The sequence below is a fragment of the Takifugu flavidus genome, chromosome 3 (assembly GCF_003711565.1).
Source record: "Takifugu flavidus isolate HTHZ2018 chromosome 3, ASM371156v2, whole genome shotgun sequence".
Lineage (NCBI taxonomy): Eukaryota > Metazoa > Chordata > Actinopteri > Tetraodontiformes > Tetraodontidae > Takifugu > Takifugu flavidus.
In genome coordinates, this window is record NC_079522.1 from 11,835,758 (window position 1) to 11,857,681 (window position 21,924).

Consider the following 21,924-nt stretch of genomic DNA (forward strand, 5'->3'; position numbering starts at 1 on the left):
AATCAGAGTGGCGGACATGCTGGAGCCCCCAGTGGTCAGCAGACGTGCTCGGAACATGTGATCCCATTATCTGATAATAAGAAGAGAACGCCAGCTCATTGGTTGTTAGCGAGCTCCTGAGTTGGGGCCCCTCTGTGTTCAACGAGCAGGTTTCTTCCAAGCCGTTTCAAAAACAAACGCTAATTTGCTCCCTCCGCCTGTCTCGCCAAAGACAAAAAAAATAAAAACTAAAAGCTGGAGCCGCTTCTGGCTGAGACTCGTCCAGAGCGCCACATAAAAAATGCATTAAAAAAACAGGAATTATCTCTTAAATATTTCACACTTCAGTCAGGCGTGCAGAGATCGGTCAGGACGCAGCCCCTGTTGTTTTTCTTCTTCTGATGTCATCTGACCAAACTCTCTCTCTCTCTCTCACACACACACACACACACACACACACACACAGCTGTTGATGTCAGCCTTAGAGGCCCTGCCACCCTCGCACCACATTCTGTTCCTGCGGTGAACACAGATACAGGATTATGGGGAAGAAGTCAGGTGGCGAATGAAGGTCTGAGATGGAATAAAACAGGGCAGGTGTGTGAAATGCAATAGATGAGGGGGGTGTTGGTGGGATGGGGGCGAGTTAAATGGATAAATGTCAGCGGGAGCTTTATCTTCCGCCCAAAAAATGCCATGAGTAAATCGCATAGCGGGGGTCCTCAGCCAGCCTTCCCCTCACACTGTAATGAGATTACAGACCTCTATGCATGTGTGCGTGTGTGTGTGTAGGTGGGTGAGGATGTGTGCGTGTGTGTGTGTGTGTGTGTGTGTGTGTGTGTGTGTGACAAAATACAATTGAGCCGACACGAATGTGCACCATTCCGATGACTTACTGTACAAGAGTTGGAGGGAGTAAACGGGGGCTCCCACCACCAAGCAGGTCCTGCAGCTACACACACGCATTTATACAATCTTTGTGAGGACTCTAACCGGCATAATCCATTCCCAGCCACTCACTCTAAACCCCCCCCCCCACACACACACACAACCATTCCAAACACTAACCCTGACCAATTCTTGACCTTCTAGCAGACCTTTAAAGTTGACCCACAAACACCCTCAATTTACTAGTAAAAGGTGTGTTCTGGAAACTTCACAGGTGAACCAAACTTGATATACTGTATCTGCCGTCTGCATAGTGCTCTTAAATAAATACTTGTACACATGTTTATAACAGAACCTGGTAGAGTGATAAGAATGCTTCTCCTCTGTGACTTAATTCACTCCTACATGTCTGCAAACGCACATGTATCTTATATTTGCCTTCGGACTTTATGAAGCCGGTGTGAGGCTGAAGAATGGAGACAATATTTCATTATGATCTGAACGCGGTGGTGAGATTATAACAGTTTTAATATTGATAAGTTGATTATAAACTCGTGGTGAGTCGTCATATTTCCAGCCTCTGTTCATGTTCATGTTATTATCATTAAACATTCATGCGAAGGAACAATATAACAACCAATAAATCCGCTTCCAAGCTGCCGCTTTCGCCTGATGTTTACTCCGCGGCTTCTCCTCGCAGACTAGCCTTTTAGACCTTTTCCCAAATCTAATATACCCATCCATAAATAGCTCACCTATGGAGCCCATATTTGGCACGCGTGACGCGGCGCCGGAGCCAATCGCGCCCTCTGACGGCGCCTGACCCCGCCTCTTCACGCTCCACCGGCGCGCAAATGGCTCCTTCGCCGCCCATTCGCCTTTAATGGTCAAACTGGGGGAGTTGATTGACAAAACCAAACGACGCCCCTCCGTTTACCGAGCCACTCCCCCCTTCTCCGGCTCTCCTATCAGTTTGGCAACACGGATACGCATGGAGCCTCCATCACCTCCAGTCTCTTTTACGCACCGAGTCTGATGATGCGCGCAGGTACGGGGACTCTGACCGCCACGTTTTCTGCCGCCACAGCGAGCGTCTGATCTCCCGACACGGACTACTATGAAATAAGTGGATGTAGAGGTCTGACACAGCCATAAGAGGAGGCACTATTTCACGTGGATCGTCCTTGTTCTCCATCACCGAGCGTCAGTATGGATGTGTTGGCGAACCACAGTATCTTTCAGGAACTTCAGCTCGTCCACGACACCGGCTACTTCTCCGCCATGCCTTCGCTGGAGGAGAACTGGCAGCAGGTAAGCGTTTCAGTGCCACGCCGCAGACGGCGTGCGCGCTTATCTCACGTCGTTTGAATTGCGCGTGGTGCGCTCCAAATGCAGGTGTCAACTTTATTTATTTTGTCCAGAAGTGCGTGTGCAATTTAGGGGAGAAATGGGCACCTTAGTGCTTTTTATCACCCACATCCGCAATTTGCCAGAGTGGATGGGATGGAGACGGCGTGTAATAAAGCTGTCAAATGCGATCTGCAAAGATGAAGAGCTGGATCTCATCATAGGGACTGAATTTAGTCTTGAATAATACATCTGCATCCCTCAGATTGCTGAGTTGCGACCCCCCGCATCGAGAGAAGTCCCCTCTCTTATTCATAATAGATTTCCGAACATGTCTGCCTTTGTACCGTCTTTAAGTGCGGCGGGGAGGAAAAAAGGAAAATAATAACTGTCATATGCATGTTCCCTCACACCCTGGCTCCCCTCCACACACTTCTTCTGTACATGTATAGTGGGGGAATATGGAGAAATAAGCGTGGGTCCACCTGACCACATGGTGCTGCACGGGGCGCACTTTCCACAACCACTACACGGCAGGACGGCGAAGTAGTACTTTTTATTTAAATCCCTCCTGCTTTTGCACTTTTACCTGTCGATATTGGTAATTACCTGTCAAGACGGATGCCCCGAACACACGGTTCCATATTTTAATGGAATCTTTTCAGCCGCAGCCTCCTGCAAACCATGAAAAACACATCAGCGACACCTGCGCGATGTTTCTGAGCCTGGAGGGAATTTTTCTTTTCTTTTTTTAAAAAAAAATCATTGCCTGGAAATTTGATGCCGGTATTGTTGATGCAAGAGGAGCTTCAGCCCCCCTCCTCCCCCTCCACCACACACACACACACACACACGCACACACACACGCATCTCTGCTCTGTGCGCAAGATGGGAGGAGGGAGACAGAGGGAGGGGGAGGAGGAGGGAGAGAGAGAGAGAGGGAGAGAAACCGGTGCGTGACCGTGAATCCATTCGTTGTGGCCAAGCAGCCTAATTGGCATCCTACTGTTAGCCACCGACGCATCTTTTCATAACAAGTCTCCAACTCCCTGCCTCCGCTGTCAGGGAGATTTTTAAATTGCATGGGCCTATGTACCATATGCAGTGTGTGCGTGCGCATGTGTGTGTTTTCACCCACGGCCTGTATCAAAATCAATACCTAATGCAAATGGAGGAGAGAGAGGATGGGGGGGGGGAGAGGCAGGGGGGCTGCCTGTGTGGGCAAAAAGGCTGGAGAAGCTCTTATCTGTGGCCACTGGAAATGTCAGGTTTCTTTGACTGTCTTCAGTTCAGCGTCCATTTTGGGATGAATTTTGCCAAACTGAACAGCCGCAGTCCGTCTACATCGCAGCAGATCTGACGGTGACATTTTAACCGGTGATTTTTGGAGATTCTGACTGTTGGGGGATCAGATGCTAAATGTCACAGGTCGCTTTCTATTGATAGCATCTCCAGAGCCGTTTCCACCATCTGCCCAATCTAATCACAGGGGAACCTCCGGAGGGTCTGCGGGACATCGTCAGGTGTGTCCTTACTGACCGAACGCTCTGCCCTTTGTGTCCAGCGGGGGCAGCGTTGCACTGACCACTCAGAGTTTTTCGGATTAAAGCAACTTTGTGCGTTTGGACAATTTTATTTTCCAGGCAAACCGACTTGACGGCAATGTTTCCTCCATTAAGTCTCCCCGACAAAAACCCGTCACTAAAGCAGGCGCTCACATTTCTACTCAGCTAGAAGAACGTAGCGAAGCATAACTCAGGTCAGATTGCAAATGAGCCCCGAGTGGCATCCAGATTTACTCCAGCTGACCACATGTCATCATGTGGCACCCATGAGCTGCACATTTGAAATTTTTAGCCTATAACTTAGTTTGAGATGGCACTTTTTCCCCCATTTTTTTCCACAAAATCATCCATTAGAACAGAGCTGTGACTCTCCTCCAGCAATCCCCTCGGTATCCCAGGCGCTATTTGGGATGTGATGGCTTTATGGGCTCCGCTTGTGAGATAGGAGGCCATTGTTGTGACGGGCCCTAAATGGCTCCCTGAGATGCAGTGGCGAGCGCGATGACTGCGTCCCCTGTCTGGGCATGAATCAGCTGGTTATGGGGGGACAGGGAGCCGAAGAAGACAAAACCTGTTTTGGTTCTTCTCGTTTGAGGCTGCTGTTTGTTTCATTATTGAACCCGATTGTGTCAAACTAAATGGTGCTGTCTGGCGTCCAAATCCCTCCACAGTCGCTCGTTCAGACTTGGAACTAGTAGCGGGCCCGTTGGCTCCGGTACAAGCAGAACTGGTTGTTACTTGTGTGCAGAAATCCAGGTCCTCCCAAAGTGAATTCTGCGCCCGTTAAATTAGCATTTTCCCACCCACAGAAGTCGCTTGTTTGGCACCAGATCGCAGCGCTGGATGCTGTAAACGGGCTTATTTTTACCCTCAGAACACAAACACCTGGGTTGAATTTCAGCCTGAGGGGAGTTTTCGACGATGATGTGACCTCATCCTCAGCCCTTACGTAACAGGACACCACAAATGGGCCTGACATTGACCCCAGGATGCACTTCGTACCCGGCATCATATATATCATCCCACCGGGGTCTGAAGCACAGGCGCACGTATATACGTGCCCGATGCCCAGTCAGGCGGAATGTCTGCACTCTGCATTCGTTACGGCCTCCCATATGTGCACACGCTGCACGTCTGTTTCTAAATATGGAGGGAGTAGCAGGGCGCTACACCGCGACCTCCATATGCACAAATGCATCCACTTCCATCTCTCCACTTGCAGCCTGCCGCCGTGCACATCTCCCACGCTGCAGTGGCGGGACCTCCGAGAGGTGCAGGAAGTTGCAGAGTGTGCACATTCTTCTTGCCGCGAGGTTTCATATTTCACAGTCCGGTGGGCCTGAACCCCCCCCCAGGAGTAACGTACACATGCAGAAAAACAGGCAGAGATGGACAGACAGGGATGAGCGGAAGAGGCAGAGGGAAACTGAGTGGCCCGAGTCGGCTTCACTCTGTCCGGTTGGTTGTCAGAGATGTAAAATCTCCTGGTCGGGTTTCAAGGAAAACCTAAGAGGATGGTGGAGATCGTGGGATCATTCAGCTGTAGGCGGATGTGCGGAAATTCTGGATCTGATTCTTTTCATCTAAAAGAGCCTTTGGGCCTTAGCTGCCGTCTCTGCACGTACCATGGCAACCTTGTGGTTGCCTGTGGTTACTAGAGAAGTTGCCCCTCGTGGATGAATCTGTCTCCATACGTTGCTGAACGCCGATGTGCACGTGGGTGCGTGCGTTATGCAATCCTCTGTGGGCCACAGCTGCTTTGTGACAGAGCACTACGCGGTGACGGGACGCTCATGTTGGATTTCACCTCCGTTTTCCTCCTATAGATCGAGTGCTTTGTGGCTCTCTGACGTCGGCGGGGCCGTTGTGTAACGGGCGCAGCCACCCCTCGCCGCCGCATGCCGCTCCGGCTGCCAGCCACCGCCGTCGCACCAGCGATCAGAATAAATGAGTTCAGACGACTGACTCATGTATTTGTTATCGGGGATGGAAGCCGTCATGGCCCACACCTCATATCTTCTCTGTGACCTTTTACTCACTGCTGCTTGATGTCATTTTATGCAAATGAAAATTAAATTAGTCCTGTAATGGACACAGTTCAGCGTGGAGGGGAGGAGGGGAGGACCGCCCACCACAGGTCCGTGTTTACCTCAGAAGAGCTGCTCGTCAGCCCTCTTTCCTCAAACCTTAAAATCTGAGGGCAGGCGTGATGTTGTGGTGTGGCATCACTGCAACGTTACAGCCTAGTTTCCATCTGTCTTTACTGGCCTGGGGCGTGGAAGTCTGCAGATCAGCATCAGCTAGCTCTCTTTCCCATTTTCCCAGTGTGAGGGTTACCTCTCAGCACACAATGGACAATGGGAAAGTTTCCTTTTTCAGAGCTGCTCTTAATTTCCAGACGGTATTCCTGTGAGAGCACGCTGATGCTGCTCAGATGTTGAATATGAAATTGATTTCTCCCAGCGTCACCCAGCTTGGCGCTAACCCGATACTAGCGAGCAGATCTTAAAAGATGGATGCCGAGTGGAATGGATTGGACGCGGCCTGGCCCGCAGTGTGAGGCGTGAAAGAAAGCTTTTGTACACGGATGCACAATGCGTGGTCTCTGCTGGACACTTTTAAGTGTTTCCAGCCGCAAGAAAAAACCAGACGGGGGAGGGGATTCACCTGGAATCGACAGGGCTTTTGAGGGGTCTGGGTGGGGCCGGGGTTTGTGTACGTTGTGTAATGAGATGTGCGAGCGACCCCTTGACCCACTAACATCCATTTTATCATAAGAGCACCCAGTGAACTCTGCCACCTCTGTCTCATCACTCAGGAAGCGCAGAGGCGATTTCCAGCAATAGGCGCCTGCTAGCGCGTTATGGGCGTTGATGAAAAGGCTGGATGTGCTGATGAAAGAGACGGCGGCGGAGGAAACGTTCATTTGTCTGATGCTCTGGTGACTGGCCTGTCAGGAGATAGAGGGAGAGGGGTGGAGGGGGAGAGAGCGGCGAACAAGCACATCTTTATGTATGGCTTCCCGTCTGCGGCACGCTCCGCCAACCCAGGTTTGATTAACAGCGGGAAAAAGAGTCAGTCATTTTTTTCCCCGGCTCACGCCGGCACACATGGCCCGGTAATGACTTTCACATCATTTGAGGTGAAATCGGGAAGCTGTTACAGCACCTTACAGTGATCCGACATGCTTTGCTGCTGCCATCCGGCTCGGCAACCGGGAGGGGAGGAAGTGATAGGGAGATGAGGGTTCTTGTTTTATGCTCTGGAAACGCCGGTTTCTCCCTCCGTTACTTCACCCCACGGCTCGCTGTCGCTGCTTCGCTTTGACAAACTCCGAGGAGGTGAAGTCACAGCTGCCGTGTTTGATTCGCCCTGCTCCATCCCCCATTCGAAGTCAGCCACACTGTCTCTCTCGCTCTCTCTTTTTTTCCCCAAGTTCAACTCGGGAAAGTTAGATGACACACACACACGCTTGGTACAATGCTGAAGAAACATCCCTTCCAAAGAAGCACCGGCGCAGGTGGGAAAGCTGCCGAAAACTGTACCTTTGCAAACGCCCCCCAACCAGATCCGACTCGATATAAATGCTATATTTAGATAGACGTTGAAATGAAATCTGTTCAAATGAGGTTGCTCTTCTTCACAGGGTTGAATTGCTTCAATCAAACGCCATTTTAACAAACAGGGCCGGTATCACATGACGAGCACTTCCATTCATTAACGTATGAGGCATCACGTGATGTTAGCTTAGCATACACAGTATGGGTAGAGACTATTGTGCAGCTGTATGTGAAGGTAAACAAACCCATTTGCATCCATTGTTGCTGAGAGTTCTGGGGACCTCTGAGGTAACAGAAGGATCTGCGTGCGTCTACTGGAGGACTCTTCCTTTCAATGTGGAGACCAGACGTCCTCCTCTGCCCTCTCCTCTTTTTGAAACCTTAAAATGTGTCTGGGTGGAATTTCAAAATCGTCTGGGATTTTTATTCTGCTTAAGACTCAACCATGTTTACAACAAATTTGCATGGCTTTTCTCTGTCGTTCACAAAGTAGCCATGCCCGCCCTCCCTCCTCTACTGAAGGGTCCTCTTTTCCCAAACTCAAACCTGGTCACCCTACATTAGCTACGGGCTAACGCCAGTTACACACCTGTGTTTGAGGGTCGTTAACAGGTGAGCATTACCTCAAAGTGCGTGATAATGTTGCCGGGTATGAAAGGGGGATTCTCCTCGTAAGGACTCTCTCATATCCCATTTGATTTTAGTGTTGTTTTTAAAATCCAAAATGACTTCAATACAAAGGAGCAGTAAGTCTCCTTTATGTCTGCCCACTCAGACACTGTGACTTTAATCTTCCAGGCTCTTTACAATGTAAATCCACTGGCATGAATAATGGGTGCACATTTGCACCATGTCCAGGCATTTTGCAGCCACTCTGGCGAGCCTGACATCCCATCTTACTGCCTACCTGTTGCTAGGCAGCGCTGGCAAGCAGGAAGACAACGAGGCTTTGGCCTATTTGTTTGTTTAGCTGTCAGTCTGGGAGGCTAATCCCACCCAGAGGGACTCTTAGCCATCCAGAAACCAGAGATCCAGCCATGTGGACCAATTCTCTGTAAAGACCGAGCAGGAGAAAAGAGGAGGAAAAAACAGACGAAGGGCGGAGACAGACAAGGGCAATTTGCCCAGAGTAAACACCGTTGCTTGTTGTTGTCATCCAGAGCGGGCCCAAGCTTTCAGCCGCAAGGACGCGTCACACGATGAAACCGTGTGGATGTAACGCGGTCATCAGTGAAGATCACCACCGACTGACCCGTGCCGCCTCTTCGGCTTTGTGGAAAAGTGTAATTTTTCTAAAAGTCTTTTTAAAACGTTGTTATCTTGGCTTCCATCCAGGTGTCACACAGTTCAGGGAGGACAGTGAGGAAGCTAGCGTGGCGCTGCTTTTAGCAGCATTATATAAGCGTCTTGTGTTTGCCAGCCTTCATACCCGTGCTTGGAATGTCCAACAGGCCGTACCGCTGGTGTTTCACCACCTGCTACGGCTCACCGCTCTCACGCTGTCCTCCTGTGTGCCGTGTCAGGACCCTCTTCCTCCATCATCTTTCCCCCAGAGAGTCCTCGCTCTCCATTTCCTGGCATCGTCTGTGTATTTTTAGCTCTTTTTCACAGCCCGTGCTTTTTTTCCCCTCACTTTCAATTTAATTACACTTTAGAAAGGCAGAAAAGTCCTAAAGGAAGGTTAGAAAAGCTAAATAAAACACATATTTATTTAGGAGTCAAGCATCACTTAAGCCGCTTAACTGGTCCACCAGCATGGCAGGAGACACCAGGTTCACTGGGATTGTGTTCATTAACTGGTTTTGAGTCAAATATTTACAGGAATTCATAGGTGCTAGCCCCCTCAGTAGCTCCCTCCCTCCCTCAGTCCTGCGTTTGCTTGCAACTGTAGCAACTGTGAGATGATGCTAATGTCGTATAAATCAGTATTCAGCTTCTCTGCCGTATATGTCTCTAATGGATAAGTCTACATTGACCTCTGTCTATGGTCGGCAAACTGAGCCCCTCTGTACTGCAGACAGGCTCCGAAACCTTGGAATGGGAGTTAAACTACTTAACAACAAAAAAAAGGCTTTTGTGTCAAATAAATAACGATTAGATTTTCCATTGCACAACAGCTAAAAGGGTTTACTTTGAGTAAATATTTCCACGACCTGGAGTAGGTCCTCTGGTGCAAAAGTTCTGTTGCTATGGAGATATGAGCGAAAACATTGAAGACAAAAACACCATCTGGTAGTTAAGTCTGATGTCAGGTCCGCATTTCTTATCATGTGCACGAATAAGTAAATGAGGTGCTTGTTCTCGCCGAAGCATTGCTACATTCTAGGAATAAGAAAAAAGTGACAGAACATCACATAATTAAATGGGTCTGTAGGCCTGAAAGGAGCCTTAGAAGGTCGTTGAAAGTCAAATTAAATGGGATACGTGTGCGGTTTTGCTGGTAAAAAGCTGCAGCCAGGACTCAGATGTGAGGCCCGACACATATTTTCAGCAGCTGATGCTAAATTCACTGGAAGATTAAACTGGCTCTCAAATTACCCTAAAGACACTGGTATCTGCAACCAACTGGGTATGTCATGTAGTTTCCGTCACCACGAGCCCCCCACGGTGCCAAGTTGTCTGAATAAGATATGACTTGTATCCCTACAACCACTGCAATTCAGCTGGAATTGGGATTAGCTTGCGTGTCAGAGCCTGAAAGCCCGATTTCTCAGGATGAGGAATATTATTTTGACATGCAGCCTTGGAAAAAAATGGCTGTAGAAGTGTCAAAGCAGACAGACAGAAGGGATGGGGGAGGATATTCTGCACCCTGCTTAACTCGTGGAAAGGCCTGGGAAGTGCCCTTCTGTGATTTAATGAGACCTGTGGGGAGAGCCATTCATCAGTGTGACAGCACACCTCTGTTTCCCATTGTTCCACTCTGGTATGTGTGTGTTTTAGCCTTAATGACTGGCTCCGAGCCCTATGATTCGATGGATCTCCCGGCGCTATTTAAGATTTGCACTCCCGGTAGATATCTGGGTTTATGCTGATACGGTACAGTAGCAGGAGCGTGAGCGGGTCAGGGGGTGGAAGCTTTGTGATGATGAAGACGAGGCTTTGGGCAAAGATAATTGGCTGTTTTCAAATGAATCCGAGAGAAAACACAGGGGGGAAAAAATTGAGCTCCTGTGTTTTTTTGGTTTTTTTTGTCACGACGTTGATGCTTTCATCGCAAAGCAAGGAGAGGATGCTAATATCACAGCGACCGTTTAAAAGGATTCACGCGGGGATCGTTGAGACATATAAACATTTTAAAAACCTCGCTTCAGATGTTTACACATTTTTAAACCGAGCTGCTGGTGTCACATAAATGTTTCACTACCCGATTCCCGCTCGTGTGTTTGTCAGCAGAAGGAACTTCATAACTTATGCCGAACCCTCAATTTGCCGGCTGGACGTCGCTCTCCGGTTTAGCGCCGCCGTATTTGTTGTGTCCCGTCTATTGCCCCAGATATTATTTCATTGTAAAATGATGCCAATTAGTAAAGCTGGTCGCCCAGTGGCTGTGGTCTGGCTCCTCCGTCGTTCCGGCGGGGAAAGTTATTTGGGTCGGCAGCTATTTTCAGCCCACGATGTTGCCAGGAATACTTCAGGGAGCAGCCACTGTTTTATAAGAGAGCACATCAATAATTTTCATTGGTGTACAAATGAGGCAGAGAGAGAGAGAGGGAGCGTCACACAGAGTTTACTGAGTTTATGTGTGTGCGCTCAGACGCTCCAGGAGCGTCAGAAAGGACGATTTTCCGAGAATATTCAGCGGAGCAGGTGGCGCGTACGTGCTCCAGCACCTGTTTTATGTTTCAAAACCTGCCACCGACTCCCATCGGCTTCAAATCCGCTACATTTATCTGCCGCCCCACCTTTGTAGGGAAAAAAAGGTCCTTGGATTCTGAACCCCGGCGTTCCAGCCTTGGCCCTGATTACACATGAACCCGGAGTGGTGTGGCAGTGGCAGCGACTCACACCCACAGGCGGAGGCGAGACGACACTTCCCGCTTCTCCCGCTTCCTCGGCTCACGTTGTCGAGATGAAATTGGGGTGAAAAGTCTTTGCACTGCGCTTATGCTTCCCGCCGAAGAGCCGGCCTGCTCCGCACAGAGGGGTGAACAGGTTCAGGCTGCCGCCATGCCCTCCTCCTCTAAAGCAACCCTCCCCCCTCCTCTCCAACCCCCGCTCGCTACACCATCTCTTGGTGGAGAGCCTACAGCAGGAGCGGCGGCTGAGAGATCTTTCAATATTTTAAGCAGCTTGTGCTAATCTTTGTCGCTCAGGTTTGTTTTGAAAGCATCACTTTGGGACTAACGACGGAAAAGACGGCGTCCCACCTTCCCGTTCCCAAAGGCTGTGGGTGCACGGGTGTACGGATGCAAGGGAAATCTCAATCTATTGATAATAAGCCATAGAAAATGCTTTGAAAACATAAACATGCCACAAAGCATCGCGCTAGGTATCAAACAAAAGCTGGATGGTGTGTTTTTTTAATTCGACATCCTCATTTCTGCTTTTAGAGCAACACTTAATGAGGTTACCAGGCAACAAGTGAATGATTAAACTGCAAGAATGATGTCTGCACTCTGCTGACTGTCAATATTTTCTGGGGTATTTAACTGGGATGCCCATGCTGGTCTGAATCTGCAGTTTCTCTAATCCACCTTTCCACCACTGTTGCTCGCGTAGGTCACTAGCAGGAGACACAGCCCTATAGTCCCTCGCTGCGTGATGCCTGCTCAGACCGGCAGAGTAAAACCAGCGACGGTTTCTTTACCGGGTAGCTGGAAAACACACCAGAATGAATCACTCTGACTGGGTGCCGCAGTTGCACTTCACGGTTTGCAGACGTGATCGGGATACCGAGCGGCCCCTGGCAGACTGGCACTGTATGAGAAGGAAGCAAAGTTTTTCTGCTTCGCTGTTCTCTTCATCTCTTGCCTTTCCCTTCCTTTATTTTGTGCCCCCCCCACCCCTTCCTCTATCGCCACTCACCGCCCTTTTGTTTCGCCCTGCCTTTTCCAGCCAAGGCCCTATTCTCTTGCTCCGTCATTGTGTGCGGTAATGAAGATTAGCCAGGCTGCCACACACAATGGGGTCCCCACATCCGGAGTGCAGACTCCCCAAATCCTGCCACAAGCTGCTAACCCTGGCGGAAAACCGGGGTCCACGCACCACCCACAAACACGGCCAGCGTGCGCTCTGCACTGCCACACGTTGAAAGAGAGCGGCTGAAATGTCTCCTGATTAGATTAGGATGGTTTTGACAGCTGAGAGGAAGCGTTTGGCGACTCATACGCCGATAAACAGCAGCTCAACCAAATCCAGTTAAAGAGAGACAGAGTTCCCCTCCCTAGCGGATGCAACACGGCTCCAGTCTTTGGGATTATCCCCCACCCATCCCTTCTCCTCATCACATCCTCCATGCTCCGCGAATCTCTCTCCTCTCCAGCTTCGCCCTCCTCTCCCATCATTCATCAGCTTCAGTTTCAAGATGCCTCAACTCTTCCCCTCTCGATCCGATTTCACCCTCACCTCTCCAATCCTCCGCTTAATACCAGAACAAAGACATTTTCCACACTTTGTCACAAGCTATTTAGATGGCGCGGCAGAGCTCTTTATAGTACACTTGTTGTATCGTGAGCCTCTTAATAGTGTTTGTATCTCTGTCAAGGTCACAAGACCTGGAGGAGTCTTATCTGGCTACTCGTCGAGCCGCTTTGGTCACTTGACGGAGACACGCGTGGCTTCGTCTGCATGAAAGGATGGATTATGGTGCACTGAATTGTTGGCGGACCGTATGTCAACTGGACATATAGAAGCAACGATCGAAGCATCCTTTTCAGGGAAAAACCAGAGAGGGGACTGATGTCCGACAGTCTGGCTCGAGGACATCTGGACTCAAACCTTGTCCACAGCAAGCATCCTAATATTATTGGGAAAACTCTTGGGGAATTCTCAGGAAGGCCAGAGCCAAGGTTGTAATAATATTGCGGTTGAAGAGGTGCTGGAAGCCCAAGCAAGGCTTGTTCCTGTTATCAGCAGCCTTGTTGCGAAAAACCGGAGGATCTGGCGCGATTCATCTTTGTGTTATCCAATGTGTCTGTCACAGAAAGCAATGGGAATGTCTCTCTGCTCCATTAAGCAGAGGTCACCGGGATTGGCCGTCTGAGTGCTCCATCATTGTTGCTTTCCTGCCAGATGAAAGCCACTTTTGAAGATCCGCCACACCAAACAGGCCGCGTGTCTCACGCACGCCGCAGCGGTTCTCTCTCAGGTGCTCCAACTGGTATTTGGCAAAGGTTCAATTCCCGCGTTGAATTAAAAATGACAATTTAAGTGCATAAAATGTAAATTGAAGCAATAATTCAACAAAACAGAATTGGATTTGCTGCCTGAAGACTTCTTAAAGTACCCCGAATATCTATTAGTGCATCCATCCAAAGAAAAACTGACTGTGCACGAGGAAGTTGTGGGGTTTACAAGCAAAATGTGCATCATTCCCCCAAACGCCATCAGCAGATTGTGATTTAACAAGCGTCAGCGTCTGTTATCAGCTTGAAACCTGCACTGTGTAAAAATGCCTGGAGGTGCTGCGTTGCCAGGCTTCGACGGGGGGGTCTGAAGGCAGCCCTGATTATTACCGCCAGGCTAATGTCGCCTGATAAGGCCGTGTGTGTAATTAAGCCGTTTCCGAGGCACGTTATCTGCAGCTAGGTGAGGCTCAGCTGCCTGCAGAGATGGAACCACAAGTCAGTGATGAAGGGAATTACTCTTTTCCTCTTCGTCTTGGTCGGCAGGTGGGAAGATGTGGCGTTTTCACCTCTGAAACCAACTCCAAACTTTCCTCTCAGGCGCAAGGTAACGCAGATACAGCAGGAGAGGAACTTGTAAAAAGACAGAAGGAGTTTAAATGATTGATTTACATGAACATGTTAGACGATCCCAACATACCAGATTTTTCAAATCGGGGTTGACACCTTGTAGGCCAGATCCAAACTGGTCCTAACACACGCCATTAAATACACCCCAAATTAATTTACAATGACGATTTCACAGTGTGTGTAAAGATACACATATCCCACTTACGCTAGCCCATTTAGCCTCAGCATCCCATTAAACTGGTCCATTTCCTTCCTCTTTCCCACTGAACCCACCTCATCAGTAAAACTGTAGTACTTAGCATTTTTTAAATGTTCCTACAGAAAACATGCCCATTCCCTGGATAGGCACAAAAACATGTGGCCTTTTTTTGCCTAAAGTATGAACTATATATGGTATATTTTGGTACATAGTGGGACGTTTAGGCGATATGCTCCTCCATTTGCCTGCTGATGGGGAAAGCTGAGACGTTTCCAACCAAAAAATCTCCTCATCTCCAACTGCATCTTCTGTTTCTCTATTATAAATTAGCTGTGTCTCTGCCCTCCAGCTCTCTCTCTTTGTGTCTCCCCTCTGCTCTGTTGCTCCGGAGTCCCGTTGGGGCATTAACAGCTCAAAGATGCCTCCTGGCCAAACGCTGAGCCCCATGCTGCCACCTCCGCTGAGACTACCAGGGCGAATCGAGGGGGCTGTGCTATTCAGGCTGAACAAAATGAAGCATTACCTCACCCCAACCACGGGATCACCGCCACTCCCCTCCTCCTGCCCCCGCAGGGCAAGTTCCCCCGTCTTCAACTGGGATGCACCAATGACGCCAACCTGTTCTCCAAGGAGTCGGGTTGGAGATCTTAGCTAGCGTGCGGGAAGGAGGAAAAGCCCCAGAAGGGAGGGAGGGGGTGCTTTTTTGGAGATTTGGTGTGTGTGCTCGTGGCTGCTGTGTAAGTATTGCTCAGCGATGCTATAGATTACAGTCCCTGTCAGCTGCGACGGCCACCACTGATGAGCTTCTGCGCGGTATCATTTCGTATCGATTAGGCTCCGCGACGCAAACACACAAAGGCTGTTGGGGAGATGGCTGCCGCCTAAGGCTACTGGTCATTTAGCTGTCACCTCAAAGTGATGGCTTGGCCCAACTCCCCAGATCAATGGGAGACACAGGCCCTAAAACACACCAAGGCTCACACTCTCATTTACGCAGCTAGCTGAGGGTTCGTGCAAACTTTTCTACTTAAATGGAAAAATGAGGTGCTGAAGAACAAATCCTAATAAAGTCGGCTGCAAACGGAGACGATAAAGTGCTTCACAAAACTGAAATCAAAAGTGGAAAGTTCATCTCAGTTCATCTTAGGCTACGTCTGCTCACCTTTGCATCTGATCAATTTCTTAAAAGTGATTTTAATCAGCATCACAGTTCGGCGCCCTGAAACTGGTGCCTAGCCCAGTGATGCTACGCGAAATAAAAACATGCAACGGACAATAAATAGCTGGTCACTTAGGCGTGGAAAAATAATCTAAATATGCCTTGGCAACCATATCTTAGCATTGTAACATACGAAAGCTGGTCAATACCTACCAAGCTATCAAGCTAATCAAGTCAGAAAGAAATCTTTACTTCTTTTTTATAGAAACAGTCTCATCAAGATCTCTGGGATCTAAAATCTTAGCTTCTATCTATTTATAATCAGAATGGAGCTGCAGGGAATCAAGGGTCACCTCTGAAAAGATGTGACAGCCCCCCGCAATCCTCTGCGCGCTTAACAATAGCGCCGTATTGCCCCCTCTAGCTCAGGGCCTCCATATAGCCCTGCCCTTTTCAACCCGACTAGCATCAGCTGTGAGTATGATTCACAGCACCTTGTCTCCATCATCTCATCTGTATAAACCAAACACGCTTATTCGGAAATTAATGAGCCGTGTCCGCCCCATTACATTTATCTGTTTAGTGGTGTTTTGGGCTTTCCTTTAGGGCATTATGCATGCTCAGTTCATATTTATGTCCCAGGCTTTTTATTAGCAACGTAGCGGGGTGCTAACAGTCAGGAGGCAGTCTGTGCTTTGATGGCTCGGCGAAGGCTAAATGTGACGGGGTGAGAGGCTCAGCTGCTAGGCCATGAGCCTCGAGGAGGGGGGAGACAGGGTGAAGACTGGAGAGAGAGAGCTTTGTGTCTTGTCATTGACTAATGTTTTTTAGAAATAAAGACAGAAAGATTCAAGTGATTTGACCTCATCGAGAGGAAAGGGGCCCAGCTGATGTTACCCTCCTTCAAAAGTTGCACGATGCTGTGATTTTGCCTCTTCTTTGTTTCTTCCAACCCCTAAAACTGCACAAACTTTGAAACTTTCACTTTGGTCGAGCGGCATTTTCTTTTCTTTTGCAATGTTAAGCAAAAATGATTGATTCCCGCTCCGTCCGTCATCAGTCAGGTAAACCCTGGAATGGACCCAGAAACGCTCCGCAAGGGCACTCCCGCTGGTGATGCGTCTCTCTCTCTCTGCCGGAATCTGGGTCGAAACGCAGTCCCAGGTCACCTCGCCACACTGCGCCGCTGAAGCAATTTCCCCTGCAGTTTGGAGGTGGAGACGGAGCTGTTGGAACAGCCATTGGATTTTCTCAGCTTATCCTGGCTCGCATGGACGAATCATCCCAAAAGCCTTTCAGGAATTGGACCCTGGCTCCACGCGCGGCCAATTGATGTTGGCTCGCCAAATCGGTATTTGCCCAAACAGGAGCGAAGCGGGCCATGAGCTCCCCTTTATCTTGGCTATTGTGCGACGCTTTTGGCTGTTGCTTCCATGCTAATGCGCGCCCACGTACGGCCGCCGTGCGTCTAACGCTCACTTCAGGTCACGGCATCAACACACGCGTAGGTGTTCACACAAACACGCGCACGCACTCAGAGCTGCATAATTGCACACAAAGCAGCATAATTATGCTGCTCACATGTGCACTTGCAAAATTATATGCACATGCAGTCGAAGAGGCATAATCGCATGCAGCATTTTACAGTGCAGGCACGCCCACACACACACACACACACACACACACACACACACACACACACACACACAGGAGCCGCTGATCAACTGCATGACCTTCTCTCTTACAATGTTAATGTCACCACCTGGGGGAGAAGGATGGTGGGGGGGGTTGATGGACGGATGGAGAAAGATGTATAGAAAGGGCTGAGGATAAACCCGTCCTACCCAGCACCCCCCTCACCTGCAGCCTCTTTTTATCCGTCTTACCTTGTCGAGCACCCATAACTTTACAGTATGTGCACATGTGCCCGGACCCAACATTTAGTGTGTATGAACCCTTTTGTGTGTGTGTGTGTGCACCGTGCGTGTGTGTGGGCGGCTTACTACTCCAAAGGATCCTGTTATGCCAAATGTCACACTTCCAAAAAGGATTCACCCCCTGCGGGGAAAATGAAGTCAACACCTTTCCGTCACTTTTTCTCCTCGCTTGCCTCCTTCACCTTGCACCGACCGCCACTGTCCTCCCTCCCCCTTCTACTTCACCTTCTTCCGCGCCCCCCCATCCCCACTACTTATCCTTTTCTATCCTCTTTTCCACTTCCTTGAACTATCTCTACCTCACACGCTCACCTCGGTTTGCAGTCATAAGCATTTTGCTGAATAAAGTCCCCCTTAACTGGCTGGATTTAGTGGATAATTAGTCCTTACCTTGGGAGAGGAGGAGACGGCAATGAGAACAAAAGCAGAAATAAATGGTCGGGAAATTGTGATTTAGGCAAAATTGGAAGAAACTGCAGAAGGGTAATCGGTCCCTCCAGGAATTCACGCAGTCGCTACAGCAACAGCCATGGAAAACTCAAACAATCCCACGGAATTTTTTACACTTATGGTGTCTTTTCTGTACATTTCTCCATCCTCTCGTTGTAATGGGGCGTTTTTATTGCAGCAGTGGGAACGTGGACCCAAATGTCGTACATTTACCGACTAAAGTCACATTTAAAGACAGAGCTAACTTCTGCAGGACAGGGGGCCAAGATGATCTGACACATTCCTATCTTTAAAATGTTGCTTCACCAACAAGATTTTTGGCCCCACCAGGGACAAAGTGGCTGGAAAAAAGAGTCGGAGGAACAGGTGAAGTGGTAGAAAGAGTGCAGCCACGTTTTTTTTTTCCTCTGATACAGCATCTACTCATCTTTTCAGAGGTTAATTGTGACATGAAGGCCTCCATCAAGGAATGAGTCAAACAGAAGAAAATGCGGCAGAAAGAAAGAAACCGGTCCTGGAATTAGACAATGCTCACAGTCCCCTAGCAACAGACACCACCAACCTCGAAAAAAACAAATAAAAATAATAAGCCTGGTATTATTTTTAGCTGGTGTAACTGATAAAAGGGTTGGGGGGTTGTGAGACTGTAAAAGTCTCTGATGTGTCTGTACAGGCTTATTCCTCATAATGGAACCAGCCACTCTGTCTGTCAGTGCCTATTTACACACAAATGAAGTGGCGAGCAGCACACACCCAGCAGAGCCGCTAGCCTGCATCTCAGCTGTCACAACGGGTTAACGGCTACAAGTGAAACCCAACGATCGGCGGGATCAAACCGGCGCCGTCCGTTCACATGTAATAGCTTCATCCTTGGACATGGAGCGTCTCCATCCCCCCTCGCTTCTCTGGGTCTAGCCAGTTTGTTGTGAAGTAATAGACTTCTCAGGATGCCCGTTCACACAAATCGGGGATGTAGGCTTTTATTTGCCCTCCGTGGGGAGAGGCGTTTGGAGTAATAGGGATGAAGTGGACCATAACTACGGCTGAATAAATCTTCTACCGGCTCAGTGGAGGCCGGTGCACGCAGGGCTCGTCAAAGCTTCGATAAAATGTTGTTTGATCAGAGTTCTGTGCGGTTCAGGACTTCCTCTCCTGCATCTGAGCCACAGCGGACACAATCAATCAGTGTGTAATCAGCCGTCTTGCTGGAGCTGCCAGGTAATCTTGGCCATCTTGGAGGATTCCTGCGTGCGTGCGACAGCTGGCAGGGCTGCGTGTCTGGGTGAGCGGATGGCACGCTGCACATTCCCTCAGCTCCTTGTTGAAGGCACATCTGAGGATCCGATGGCTGTTGAAAGTGTCGAATGCAATCAAGATTTTAGCTCCCTAAGCCGGTCGTTTATGGTTCTGTTAGCACACGGTGGCAGGAGGCAAATTATTGAAACTTCGAGGGTGTCAGTTGACTTTTATGCTGCTGTAAAAAAAAAAAAAATCCAATATTGTTTATCCACATTAAATGCTGATGTAAAGACATTTGAACTCTGATCTTGGTCCTCTTTCTTTCTCCTGCAGACCTGCCTGGAACTAGAGCGTTACCTCCAAACGGAGCCCAAGCGTCTATCAGAGCTCTTTGACCAAGACCTGGATGGCCTGCTTACTCCCGCCTACCTAAAGGAAGATGGTGAGGAGGAGTTATCAGACACCTTGCTTCCCAGCTTGCCCAGCATCCCCGAACCCCCGAGCCCACCCCCAGTGGTCCTCTGCCCAGCACAGAAGAATCACTCCTCCACTGGCGTCATGAAAAAAGACTTCAAACCCAAGGCCCAGGGCCTGGAAAATGTTGAGGCTGTGGAAGGCGTCCATCAGGCCCAGCTGAGCGCCGTCACCTCGCTGACGCCTCCGTCATCGCCAGAACTGGGGCGGCACCTTGTCAAACCCAACCAGACACTCACAGCTTCAGCTGATGGAACGCTCACCCTAAAGCTGGTGGCCAGGAAGGTGGGCCTGAGCGCGGCACGGCTGGTGGCGGCGCACGCACTCCCTGTCCGAGTGAAAGAAGAAGACGAGGGGGCAGGGTGCATGATCGGGGAGCTACCGGAGAACAAAAAGAGGATCCATCGCTGTCAGTTCAATGGGTGCCGGAAGGTGTACACCAAGAGCTCCCACCTAAAGGCCCATCAGAGGACACATACAGGTAAGAGTTGAAGCGGTCACCTTGAGGGACCTACTATTTTTGATCAGACATACACGATCTAGGCCGTATCCTGTCCAGTTCATGAGAACTAGCATTAAATCCAGCTAGCTTTGGCAACCCCCTGCTCTTTTTCTACCTAAGTACTTTCACTGAACCGAACCAGGCCAGACCCTCCTTGACAGGGTTCTTCTCACATACGGGGGCGGGGGGGGGCAGGAGCTATAACTCTCCCACTCTTCCATCTCAATCCCAAACCACTCAGACCTCTGTCGGGGAGCTGTCCTCCATCTGAGTAACTGCACGGTGATGGATGGATTGACCTGGATAGGCCGCCATTTCCCTGCTTTATTTCGGTCCGTGCCGTCCTCCGTGCGCTTCACAATCTGAGATTACAGGCCGTCTTATTTTTCAAGTGTGGTAATAAGGTAATTTTAAGGCTACGATAATCATTTTCAGCTTTCAAAGATGCCGTGCTACAATCTTTCCAGGCAGGTCGTCGGGGGCACCATCTGTTTGCTTATTCCAGTAATGAAGGAGGAGGGAAAGCAAAAACTGTGTGCCGCTATTAATTAACAAGGTTAGCAACCAGCATCCCGCTACCTTCAGGTCTCGCTCAAAACAAACACATTAGGGGCATTTAGCTGTGAATGGTGCTTTTGTTTTCGAGGACACGAGCTGTTTCTGAAAGGGGCATTGGAGAGCATAAAGAGATGACATCTGATAGACACCCATTGTTTGTACGGGACAATAAAACGAATGTCTGCACGGCTGCAGGCCGGACTCTTGATAATTCATCACCCTGTCTCCATGCTTTTACCCCGTGAAGGTACAGCCAAGAGCATCCATCACGGGAAATCAACTTACAGGGGACTCAGATGCAATTTTCCAGATGTCTACCATCTGAATTCCTAATTGGTTGACAGATCCCCAAAGCTGACCAATCTGAAGCACCAGCGGTACTTTGGTTCCCAGTGGCGGAAACCTCAGGTTTGGTTAACAGGGTTTTATTGATGGCCCACATGACTGGCCTCTATCTCCATGACAACTGGGAGACGTGCACAGTAAGCAACAACACACATAGCGGGTGAACAGTACAGCTAGAACAAACAATGGAACCAACTTTCAAACTCCGCCTCATGTTGGGCCCCCTCTTCGTGTTGCTATCCTCCAACGACAACAGAGAGAGTCTGATTATTCTCCCTCTTCCTGGTGTGTTCTCAGCACCCTGACCGACCGGGACGCACCATTTATTTTGGTCCCCTTGATGGAGTTTTACAATAAAAATGCAAATAAACACGCAGCCTACTCAACCATTAATGCTATTATTTTGCCATTATCACTGCAATTATTTTGTCAAGCGTCACGTCGTCACCCAGATATGCGCTTAATCCAATAAGCTAACACTTCTGATTAGATGACAAATCTGGTTCGACTGAAGGATCCAAGTTTTGGAATTATAAACTGTAGCACCTGGTTTTCTCCACATTGATCAAGTAACATGCGATTAGAAACCAACAATACCAAAAAAAGAGGTCTGTTTCCTCAAATAATGTGGCCATTTTCAACACTTAAGGTGCTTTATTTAGAAGCCCAGCAGAACATCAGTCTGGTTATTCAAGCTAGGAAAGATATCCTGATTAATGGGAGAAATGTCACCTTAAAGGAAGAGACAGCTGGGAAAGCGACGCGGACTGAAACAATGAGTGGATGAAGACGGGAACGAGGGAGG

The 21,924-nt window shown here is 49.1% G+C and overlaps 1 protein-coding gene across 2 annotated transcripts in view; it reads left to right on the forward strand.

The window, feature by feature from the left end:
• Positions 1-1,822: 1,822 nt before the first annotated feature.
• The window catches only part of klf7a (Kruppel like factor 7a), a 31,146-nt gene continuing 11,044 nt past the window's right edge, over positions 1,823-21,924 (forward strand). For both annotated transcript variants that reach the window (XR_008949715.1, XM_057027492.1), the window contains exons 1-2: positions 1,823-2,178; positions 19,574-20,195. Coding sequence is in view for 1 of the 2 variants with exons in the window: in XM_057027492.1 (XP_056883472.1) it covers positions 2,077-2,178; positions 19,574-20,195 (724 nt within the window). In the remaining variant the exon portion in view is untranslated. The remainder of the gene's footprint in view (positions 2,179-19,573; positions 20,196-21,924) is intronic.